This window comes from Portunus trituberculatus, chromosome 29 (genome assembly GCF_017591435.1).
Source record: "Portunus trituberculatus isolate SZX2019 chromosome 29, ASM1759143v1, whole genome shotgun sequence".
In the NCBI taxonomy this organism is placed as follows: Eukaryota; Metazoa; Arthropoda; class Malacostraca; order Decapoda; family Portunidae; genus Portunus; species Portunus trituberculatus.
In genome coordinates, this window is record NC_059283.1 from 1890646 (window position 1) to 1902684 (window position 12039).

General features: G+C 43.5%; 1 protein-coding gene across 5 annotated transcripts in view; it reads left to right on the top strand.

Annotated features, from left to right (window-relative positions):
- LOC123510384 (leucine-rich repeat-containing G-protein coupled receptor 5-like) overlaps positions 1 to 12039 on the top strand; it is a 267024-nt gene that overhangs the window by 216912 nt on the left and 38073 nt on the right. For all 5 annotated transcript variants that reach the window (XM_045265498.1, XM_045265500.1, XM_045265501.1 and 2 more), the window contains exon 2: positions 4304 to 4847. In XM_045265498.1, coding sequence (XP_045121433.1) covers positions 4492 to 4847 — 356 coding nt within the window. In that variant the 5' untranslated portion in view covers positions 4304 to 4491. The remainder of the gene's footprint in view (positions 1 to 4303; positions 4848 to 12039) is intronic.

A 12039-nucleotide genomic window follows, 5' to 3' on the forward strand; every position in this document is an offset into this window, starting at 1 on the left:
TCCTCCATCTTCATTTTTTCCCTTTCGTAATTTGAGCTCTCTATCTTCATAACAGTCCGTTTTTCACTCTTTTACCTCCCTTTATCGTTTCCTCTTCCTCTTTTAACACTTTCCTTCCCTCAATGCCCTCAGCCAAACTTCCATTCTTCCTTCCTGCCTCCTTTTTTTACTCCATCCTTCACTCTCACCCTCCTACGTATCCCTCCTCTACCTCCTTCCTTTCCTCCCACTCCCCGTCTTTCCATCTCTTCTTTATCTTCTTTCCCGCAGACAAGTTTATCACAATCCACGTCTTTTCCGAATCACTGACTCATTGCTTCGTTGTGATATTCGAAACATTTGCTATTTGATTTCTTCGTTCCTAAATCGCAGCGAAAAATGAGAAAATCAGGATATGAAACCAAGGAAAATAAATCACTTGTGGCTGAAGAGAAGAGGGAAAAGATGATAAAAGAGGTGGAAAGGGAAAAGCCAGACAGAAGGTAATGGAAAAATTCGGCCATTTGAGAACAATTAAGGGAAAGAGAGGAAGAGAGAGAAGAGAGAGAGAGAGAGAGGGGGTGGATAAAGTGCATGAAGAGAAATAGAGAACAATTAATTACAGGGAGCTAAAATGAACACAAGACTTGATAAGAAGTAAAAGAGGAAGAGGAGGGAGAGGAGGAGTGAAAAGAAGCAAATTACTCACGTTTTCTCTATTCTCCCCGTGCGTGTGCAAGAAAACAATGGAAGCAGGAATTAGGGAAGGCAGGAGGAAACAGAGGTTGAGGGAAGAAGTGGCAGGAGAAACTTGGTAAAGAAAAATGTATCGGACAGACGAGGTTAAAGGGGCAGTGACCCAATCAGGTGTGCCTCAAGGGGGATGATTGGACCGCTGAGGATCTTGACGTGCCCTCATTATTTGCCATGCACGGGACGATGACAGTGCTAATCTTGGTGTCTGGGAGAGAGTGAAAGTAAAAGAGAGAGAGAAATAGAAGAATGGTTATGAAACAGGACCATTTCACTTATCACTGTCATTATCTCCTTTTTTATTACTTACTATGCACGGGGCGATGATAGTACTAATCTTGGAGCCTGGGAGAGAGAGAAAGAGAAAGAGAGAGAGAAATGGAATTACAAGAATGACAAAAAAAAACGCCATCACTTCACTTATCACTTATCACTGTCATTATATCATCCTATTTGATTATTTAGTATGCACGAGACGATGACAGAGCTACTCTCTATGTCTTGAAGAAAGAGAGTGAGAGAAAGAGACAAAGTTACAAAAATTATTACAAAACAGCACTATTTCACTTATCACAGGGATAGCACCATCATTATCTCATTATCTCCTCCTATTCGATCATTTCTATGCACGGGGCGATGACAATGCTAATCTCGATGCCTCGGAGAGAGTGAAAGACAAAGAAAGTTATAAAAATGATAACAAAACGGCCACTTCACTCATCACCAGCATAGCATTATCATTACTTCCACCTTGATTCCTTTCTCTATTTTACCCATTTTCTCGATGCCTTGGAAAGAGTGAAAGAGAAAGAAAATTAAAAAAATGATAACAAAACATCACCACTTCACTCATCACCAGCATAGCGTTATCATTACTGCCTTCTCCTTGATTCCTTTTCTCTATTTTACCCATTTTCTTTCACATCCATACCAGGAAGCGTTTCCCTCACCACCACCACCACCACCACCGCAGCCACCACCAGCATTACCACGACAGGAGATAAAGCGGTCGTCTTCCTCCTCCCATCATCATTCGTGTCTTCAGGTCGCCGCGAGGAAGGGCAGCGAGCCATCGAAAGACTCACTTAACGCAGCCTTGCCAGACCCGATAAGGCAGACCCAAGTTGACGTTTCCAATTTAACTTTCTACGATAATACAGTGTGGAAACTACGTGCCATCGATTATTGCAGTGGTAGCCCGGTGGAATGTGTGTGTGTGCGAGTGTGTGTGTGAGTGGACTTGATGTTGATGGCTGGGTGGACATGCGTGGATGTGTGAAGTTGTGATATCGTGTTTCTGTGTACGTTTCTCTCTCTTTCAGTTGATTTCTTTCTGAATTTTCGTCTTTCAGTCAAATTGTTATGTTTATTCTTTTGTATATCCACATTGCACACGTTGCTTCTCTTGTGCAATGTACGCCTCTGATCTATTGCCCCATTCGGAAGGCTATTTTTTGCACATCCTTATCTCCTCTTGGTAGTTTCTTGTTCTGTTCTCTTATTAACGTGTGTGTCTGTGTGTAATGGTGCGTGTAATTCTGGTTTTCATGATGATGGTGGTAGTTGTACTAGCAGTAGTAGTTGTAGTAGTAGTAGTAGTAGTAGTGGTGGTAGTAGTAGTAGTAGAAGTAGTAGTAGTAGAGGTGGACCCCGGAAACTCGACTCCATTATAAAGCAAGTTATGATGGATGGGGGGCGCCGCGCCAGCCAAGCCTTCCCGTCCCTCGTAACTCACCATCATGTTCACAACTCCACATCACACGCTGCTCCACCCTCCACTCCTTCCATTTCCACTCTGCATCCGCCTTGCTTCTCCAACTTTACTCTCTGCCATTACACTCCTCCTAAATTCTCTTTCTGCAGACTCACCCTTATTCCTTTCCACTCCCTTCCACTTCACATCCATCTAGCTCCACTTATTTTTTTCCCATCGCAATGCTTGAACGTAAAATTTGCTCTTTTTAGCACTCTCTTCATTGACTGGTTTACTTATTCACATTTCACATCATTTCCTTTTTGCAGTATCCACCTTATTACTCCACATTTCTCCACATTTATTTTCTACCACAGTTCTCTATCAAAACCATTCCTACACTATTTTTTTATGGACTAGTAAAACTCATCTATCTTATTTACACATCTCACTATTGTTGTTCTTCCATCATGTATCTCCGCATTCACTTTTCACTACCAAAACAATTTCTAGCTCTTTTTTTCCATTGACTAAAACACTAATTCACCTTTAAGCCACAATCCATAGAAAGGATTAATTAAAAACCATCTTATTTATCCATATCCACATACTTTTCAAATATATCTACAGGCGCTATAGGCCATATCATAAAAAAAAAAGATATATTCCACACGGATCTCCACTGTTAGCATCCCCTCACCAGCCTCTCCTCACTCCTCACCACTTCCTGACGCGGCCTTCACTTCTCCATCCCACCCTAGTGGGTGCATTTGGGACAATATTCGCTTGCTGGATCAAGTTTTCGAGAAAGTGAAGGATCAAAAAACAGAAAAACTGAGAGACTTTTCATTCTTTCTTTCCTTGGTGGTGGATGGAGTAGTAGTAGTAGTAGTAGTAGTAGTAGTAGTAGTAGTAGTAGTAGTAGTATACTAGCAGTAGTAACAGTAGGAGTAATAGTTGTAGTGGTGATGGTGGTTGTGGTGGTAGTCGTAGTAGTAGTAGTAGTGGTAGCTGTGGTGATAGTAATAGTAGTAGTGATAGTAGTGATAGCAATAGTAGTAGTAGCAGTAATAGTGGTGGTGGTGGTGGTGGTGGTGGTGGTGATAGTGGTTATTATTTTTTTTCAAATTCAAAGAAAATAATTCGGAGATGAAGCACAGAATAGATTTTTCTTCACCAACTTCTCTTTTCCCCTCGTAAGTTCGATTAATTTCCTGAGGTTCCTAAGTAGAACGGCTCCCTACGGAAAAGAGGAACAGGAAAAGAATATCACTATGTCCTTTTTATCCCATTTCAGCCATATCTCTAAAATTACCGACAGATTTTGTGGCGAGTGACTTAGAAAATAATTAATAAAAAAGAACTTTGTTACATGGAAGAATATACTCAGATGCAATTTTTCTTTGTTTGGGTTTTATTTTAATTTAGTTTGATTATGTTGTTGAATGTACTGTAAAGCAGAGAGAGAGAGAGAGAGAGAGAGAGAGAGAGAGAGAGAGAGAGAGAGAGAGAGGTGAGAGGGAATAGATTGCAAAACTCTACACTCATGAACATTGATTAAAAGCTGTAAAAACCCATTAATATGCAGCGATAATCCAGTACCGCGCCTCCCGGAAAGGTTGTGACGTGGCTTGGCTCACCTGAGTCATGCCCAAGTAATTACTGCCGTGCTCTCCCGTGGCTCCCTTGTTCTCCACGCGGTGATCCTCCCTCGCTGTCCTCTCCGTTCCTTACCTTGGCTTTTCATTCGGATATTTTACTCTTCCATTTCTATATGATTTGGTTGATACAAGTGTTTCACGTGTACATTGCATCACTGTGTGTTTGATCTTGTAGTGTGGGATGCCGCGCACTTACCTGTGTTTTCTTTTGTTGCAGGAGGAGCCGCGGCGGGGGTGGAGCCATGAGAGCTACCACGCCCACCTTTACGCCCTGACCACGCCCACACGCCCTAATGACGCCTATTAGATTCCTTTCTGGCACCTCCCCAGGGCCGCCTTTAGTAAGTTTGCCCATCACGCCCATACCCATACCCACGCCCTCCCCGTGCAGTTACCGGCACTGCCATGGGGGATTCTGGTGACACCGGGGGACATGCCGGGGGCGGCAGGGGGCCACGGCTCCCCCTGCTGCTCTCGCTGTGCCTCCTGCTGTTTCTGCTACTGCTGCTGCCCGCCTCGACTGCCTGTCCTGCTGCCTGCTCGTGCGAGGCAGTCCGCCAGGGCCGAGGGACGTGGCCGTCCCACTCCCGGACGCCAACACTGTGGCCGTCACCTCCAAGAGTGCGCCAGGGCTTGAGGGACGGGGCCGCCCCACCCCCGGACACCAACACTGTGGCCGTCACCTGCAAGAGTGCGGGCCTGAAGGCGCCTCCTGACCATCTGGCACTGAACGGCCTCAACTCCACCACCGTCATTAAGCTGTGAGTGTTTATCTCCCGCCATTACTTAGCTTTACATTGGTGTGTTGGCGCCTGGTCACGCGGCGAGGAAGAGCTGTGGCCTCGCCAGGTGTGGCTGCTCGTTGCATGGGAAGCTGCTATCGTGGGAGGAATGAGGGCCCATTGTAAGGTTCAGCCTCGCGGAAGCTGTGCAATTCAAAATGGCACTGCACTATGGCCGCCCCTGCGTGTCTGCCACATCCACTTGAATGTTGTCCCTGCAGGCTCGTAATTAACATAAAGCTGACTTCTGCAGGACGGCTTTGTGTCCTCACGCGTGAAAACTCGTGTGCTCTTTGCCTCCAATGTTTGCAACCAAAAATTCAGTCCCTTCATAACACTCTTCTCTGTCCCCCTCATGGATGGTAAAGAACTGGCTCCTTCTCTTCCTTCAGCTTTCCCAACACTCATAATTTCAAAAAGGAAAAATATCAGTAATAGGATGTGAATTTATGTCAGTGTAACTATCTCTTATTTTTCACCTTATTTTTCGTAACACACAAAGCTAATCACAGCCTCAGGAACAACACCCGCCATGCAACCTTCGTGACCTCGGACTTAATATTCACGTAAAATTATTTGCATTCTTCGCTGAGTCCAGGTAAATGGAAGTATTCGTGCAATGGAGCAAGTAACATGTGCGTGGGTGAAGAGCCTCCCGCGCCATGGCAGAGGTTATCGCCCCGCCTGGCACTCGGGGAAGGCATGAGGAATATTTGCAGGAGTGGTAGAGAAGCTTAGTCCGCTAATGTGCGCTAAAGGCCGGCCGAGCTTAGCGGTGATGGCTGTTGTTAGCGAGACCTGGTGGGCGTAGAGGACACTGAGACCTGTGTGTGTGTGTGTGTGTGTGTGTGTGTGTGTGTGTGTGTGTGTGTGTGTGTGTGTGTGTGTGTGTGTGTGTGTGTGTGTGTGTGTGTTACAAGTACCTTTCATCCTCTTCTTCCTTTCCCTTCCCTTCGTCCTCATTCTCTTCTCTCCTTCATCTTCTTGTCCACCTAATGAATAGCCCCCTTTACTCCCATATGCTTTTATCTTCTTATCTTTCCCCTTGTAACTCACCTACCCTCCTCTCCTTCTCTCTATACCTTATCCTTTGCTAACCTCACCTCCTTTTTCCCTTCACTATCGCGTGTAGGCTTGCCAGGTCCCTATTAGCTGCCTCTACTTTGTCCTATTTTCTTTTCCTTTTAGAGGGGAAGACCGTCCCTGTCACGAAGATTGAATGAACTTTGTCTTTTTCTGACACGGAGATAAAAAAAAAAGGCGAATGTTCAGGATTTGGTGCAGTCGTTCCCTTTAGAAAACGACATTGTTGAGAGTTATAGGTTGTCTTTGGGCTGTCTTTAGCATCTATCTTGTCTTTCATGTCTTGTGTTCTGCAGTTCATTAGTTATACATGCAGGGGAACGCACAAGCTGTCAGGTTTCTAAGTGATAACCGCCTGCGTGTTGAGGTTTAGTTAGTGTCAGTGTGTCCCTTCAGAGGCAAAACAGGCAACAATCTAATGGTCTTGTATTAATCTGAGCCTCCACAGGTGCGCCGAGTATTGCGTGAGGGGATGGGAGGGGGAACGAGGAGGCGGGGAGGCAATAGCGATGCAATCATAGTCAAAGGCCGAGTCATATTTCAGTCTCACCGGCAAGCAATATTCCGTGAGATTTTTGGACAAGGCGCCATTCACCTCCACGAGAATTGATGGTCTGTTTTGGAGCCGCCTGTAAAAATTAGCGGCTTGGGAACAGGAAGAGTGATGGTGGTGCTGGAGGTCCTGGCGGTGCTGGTGGTGCAGGTGGGGCTGGTGGGCTGGTGGGCTGGCGAGGAACAAGGCCCTTTTTTTGTTTAGTCCCCGCTTTGTGTTTACCTTTGTTACCTGAGCCTCCATTTTCTCCAGCAGTGTCATTGCGTTTAACCCCTTCAGTACCAGGACGTGTTTTCATTTTCATTCTGCTTACTATTTGGTGATTTTACAGAGCTTCAGATATTTACGTGAGGGGTTAAAATAGTGAAGATTCTGGCCATTAACCTATTCAGTACCATGACGCGTTTCCATATTCATTCTGGTTAATATCTGATGATTTTATACAGCTTTAGAAACTTATATGGGGGATTAAAATAGTGAAGACTGTGGCCATTAATCTTGTGACCTCCATAGACCCTTCCTAATGTCAATGAAATAGTCTAATCGTACATAAATCTCAAGATAAAAATGTGTTCCAGTATTGAAGACGTGAATCTTCTGACCTTCATAGACCCTTCCTAATGTAAGTAAAATCGTCTACTCAAACTCAAAACTCAAGGCAAAAAGTGTCCCAGTACTGAAATTGAAGTTAAGCAAGAGTAGATATTTCGCCTCCGAGTTTAGAGTGTCTGTGTGAATTGGCGCCGAGGGTGAACGAGGGTAAAGCTGGTGGTCATGTGTATCAAGCTGAGGGGCGTTTGTGGCACGTGAGTTTTTACTAATAGGATTTATTTTATGGTTTAATTATACACCATAGCAGAGTGTGTGGTGTTCTATAAGGTTAGTGCATTTCTGGATTAAGATATAGGTTTTTGTTCATTCTCTCTCTCTCTCTCTCTCTCTCTCTCTCTCTCTCTCTCTCTCTCTCTCTCTCTCTCTCTCTCTCTCTCTCTCTCTTCGCGAATACGAGATGAACCTTCATATAATTTACTTTGCATATTAGTGAGAATTATTGCGCTCAGGAATGTAATTACTAACCTTCCTTGATAATTTGTACGTAATTACTTATTCCCCAAAAGGCAAAAACGTCTCTCCTCTTCCTCTCCCTTCCTCTTCCCTTCCTGGTTCCGTGGTTATTCCTCTCTCTCTCTTTCTTCCTTCCTTTCTCTCCTTCCTCTTAAGCTCATTTTGTTTCTCTCGTCTTTCTCCCACTTTTTTTTCTGTTCTCTTCTCATTCTCATCTTTTTTTCCTCTTTATTCTCTTCATCCTTCTGTGTTTTCATGGTTTTATGTTAATTTTCTCTCTCTCTCTCTCTCTCTCTCTCTCTCTCTCTCTCTCTCTCTCTCTCTCTCTCTCTCTCTCTCTCTCTCTCTCTCTCTCTCTCTCTCTCTCTCTCTCTCTCTCTCTCTCTCTCTCTCTCTCTCTCTCTCTCTCTCTCTCTCTCTCTCCTTATCGTTCGTTTCTTTTCTCTCCCCCTCCACACTCTTCCCATTTCTCCCTTTCCAACATTTTCCCTGCCCTCAATTCTCCCGCTTTTTCCTTCGTTGCTATGTCCGTCATTCATCATTCTCTCTCTATCCTCCTGTCCATCACTCTCCTTTCCTTCCTTCTCTTCATTTCTCCTTTCTCCTTTCATAAACGTTCGTAAATTTCTCTCACCCCGTCTCACATATCTTTCCTTTATTTCCGGATCGTGTTTGAGTTTGATTCTTTCGCTTTTGTATCATTACGTAGGTCGTATTTCATGTAATATTCTCACGGTATGTTCTGCTACTTAGGGTTGTGAAGTATCCTTGTTTTTAGTATGTGGTTCTTTTCGTTCGTGTGGTGCATTTTTTTTTTTTTCATGTGTTTTTAGTTTGTATTCAAAATCACTCTGCCTTCTTGCGACTACTATTTCCAAAGGTTCGAGTTGACGATACTTTGGTTTTGAAGGTATTTTTTAGGGTTTTGGTGATGGATTAGTAAGATTTCTCGTTGATTATAAGGAGAAACTATTTGGGGACTTGAAATATTGTCATGATAAAAGAGCAAGGCGTTTCTGAATATGGCCTTCTATGCTATCTCTCTCTCTCTCTCTCTCTCTCTCTCTCTCTCTCTCTCTCTCTCTCTCTCTCTCTCTCTCTCTCTCTCTCTCTCTCTCTCTCTCTCTCTCTCTCTCTCTCTCTCTCTCTCTTTTATCTTCTTACATCCTTCTCACAACGTCACTATTACATAATACTTGAACCTTTTCCTATCTATTCCTCCCATCCCTTATATCATCCTCATTTTTCCTCCTTTTGTGTGCCTATCTCAGCGCCATTCTCTCGTTTCCTGCCTCCTCCTATTCTCCCATTCTTTCCTCCCCCTCACACTTTTATCTAGTATCTCTCCCTTCATCCTTTTTTCTATCCTTTTATCTTTCTTTTATCCTCGCCTATATTACAGTCATTCTTTTACGTCAGGCGTTATTTTTTTTCTTTTTGTCAACAACCGCGACTTTTCAGACAGGAGGAGGAGGAGGAGGAGGAGGAGGAGAGAGGAAGAGAAGGAGGGAAATGTCGAAAGAACACTAGGAAAAAGTTGAAAGGAGGAGGAAGACCACAATGAAATGAAAGTAAAAATGAGAACATAGTTTGTTTTATTTTATGACGGCTTATGAATTCAAAGAAGAAAAGATGATTAGGAAGAAAACGGAATGGAACAGAAAGAAAGAATCATTACAAGAATTTAAGTAAAAGAGATAAAAGGAAAAAGCAGATAATTATGAAAAAAAACAGGGAAAACAAGATTAATTTTTACTCATGAATACAAAGAAGAAACAATAAGCAGGAAGAAAAAGAATGAAACAGAAACGAAGAAGGAGCAACATCAATTCTAGAGCCACAACGAAAATTAAAAAGAGGAGAAACAGGAATAAGAAACAGAAAATCACAAAGAAAAAATCAAACAAAAAACTCCTTACGATGATAAAGAAATAAAAAGAAAAGAACTAATTTAAAGTCACTACAAGAATTAAAAAAAAGAGAAAAAGGAATAAAAAGCAGAAAATCATAAAGAAAATGAATAACAAGCACACTTACCTGAAAATAAGGAAGAGTAGACAAAGAGAAGGAAAGGACGAAAATGAAAAGGGAAGAAAAGGTCACAGCTGGAACTAAGATCTGTTCATTAGAGGGAGTTGAGTCGTCTGAGGGAGAAGCAGTGGTGGCCCTCATCTCCTTCTCAACCATTAAGTGCAGTGGTTCTGGGGAGGCTCCCATCAGTTTTCGCCTCATGTAGTTTGTAGCGGCTTGTGATGCTTGGTTTCTCTCTCTCTCTCTCTCTCTCTCTCTCTCTCTCTCTCTCTCTCTCTCTCTCTCTCTCTCTCTCTCTCTCTCTCTCATTCCTTACTGTGTTTTGCTATCAATTCATTCCATTTATTTCATTTTGAGAGAGAGAGAGAGAGAGAGAGAGGAGGTGTGTGTGTGTGTGTGGGATCGCCACATTTATCTCCATCTGTCATAAAGAGGCACAAAAAACGCAAACGCGAACATTTTTCTCTCAACACACACAAAAAAAAGCGTTCGGAAATTGTCCATTTTTTCAGCTATTTGCTCTCTCTCTCTCTCTCTCTCTCTCTCTCTCTCTCTCTCTCTCTCTCTCTCTCTCTCTCTCTCTCTCTCTCTCTCTCTCTCTCTCTCTCTCTCTCTCTCACACACACACACACACACACACACACACACACACACACACACACACACACACACACACACACACACACACACACACACACACACACACACCATATCATAAGAATGAGATTAATTTACCTTCTCTCTCTTTGTTACTGGGGAAAGAATTAGAATGATTTAAGACTTAAGACTCACAAATCATCGTGGCTTTGTAAGTGACTCTTCATCTCCAGCCTTCAGGAACTCGGCCACACAAGGCGGCTCCAGGGAGGACAAATGAGGGAGAGAGATGGCATGCTAAATTTCGTTAACGCACTGTGGAGGCGTGTCTTTGTTCAACCGCTGTGCTCTCTCTCTCTCTCTCTCTCTCTCTCTCTCTCTCTCTCTCTCTCTCTCTCTCTCTCTCTCTCTCTCTCTCTCTCTCTCTAACACTTCGTTTAATTAACTTTTCGTAAGTTTCTCTTCTCTTCCTTTCCTCTCTTTCTTTTCTCACTTTTTTTTTGCTTTTGTGTATGTGTGTGCATGAGAGAGAGAGAGAGAGAGAGAGAGAGAGGACATCTCCTGGATGTCCTGTGCCGCCACACACAGAAGGAGACTGGACAGCATCCAACGCCGCGCCATACGGCTAGTAGATGCTGCACTACCACCTCACCCAGAGCCTGAGCGTCCCCTTGATTCACTGGAACACCGCAGAGACGTGGCGGCGATCGTAGTGTTCCATAAGGCACAGGTGCAAAGAGTGCCACATCTGGCAGGGCTGCGTCATCCTCTAAGAGTCACCGCACGGAGCACGAGAACGGTGCTCAATGGTGGTGACGCCGTAGAGGTGCCGCGATCCCACGGGTGTCAGCATCAACGCACCTTCGCAGGACGCGTCTCCAGGATGTGGAACTTGTTCACGGCCGCGGTGCCTCACGTCCAGGAGATGAACACACAGTGTCAAACTGATGGCACATAAGTGGAGACAGACACTGCCAACTCCTCTGACACTCTTTGTGACGTGACACTCAGTGTAGTGCAGTGCGTGAATAGTGCTAGTGAAGTGAAACGAATAGTGCTCCATTTACATGCTGACCATCTTGTATATTATCTATTTTTAAGTCTTGTAAATATTGTAGAGAAATAGATTGTAGTACCCTTAGAATAGGTAGCACACGACAGTGCGCCTTTGGGTACATGTTCCTTTGTATTAAGTTTTGTTTAAATAAAAAAAAAAAAAAAAAAAAAAAAAGAAAGAGAGAGAGAGAGAGAGAGAGAGAGGGAGAGAGAGGAGGGAAGTGACTGAACTTAATTGTACTTTCGAAAACTTTGTGACCTTTTGTACTTTTGGAAACTTTTGTGACCTTTTGTGATTCTTTTCAATTTTCTTTTCCTTCACTCCTACTCTCTTTCTCTCCATTCATCTCTTCATCCCTTCCTCTCTCCTCCCTTGCCTTCCTCCATCTCTGCACTTCTCCCTTTCGTCCTTCCATTCCTCTCTTTTCCTGCCTCATTTCTCTCCTCCTTCTCGTTTTCCTTCTCATATTCCCCAAGTCTTTCCTCTTTACAATCCACTCTTTTCATTCATCTCACTAAACCTACTTATTTTTCTTTTTTTTCAGATTTCTTTTCTATTGTCTTCTTATATTTAACCTCTTCAGTACCAGGACGCGTCTTATTCATTCTACTTACTATTTTGTGATTTTATACAGCTTCAGAGTCTCATGTGGGGGAGTAAAATAGTGAAGACTGTGGCCATTAATTTTTTGACCTCCATAGACGATTCTTAATAACAATAAAACGATCTAATCGTACACAACTCTCGAGGTAAAAATGTGGCCCAGTACTGAAGGGGTTAAGTGT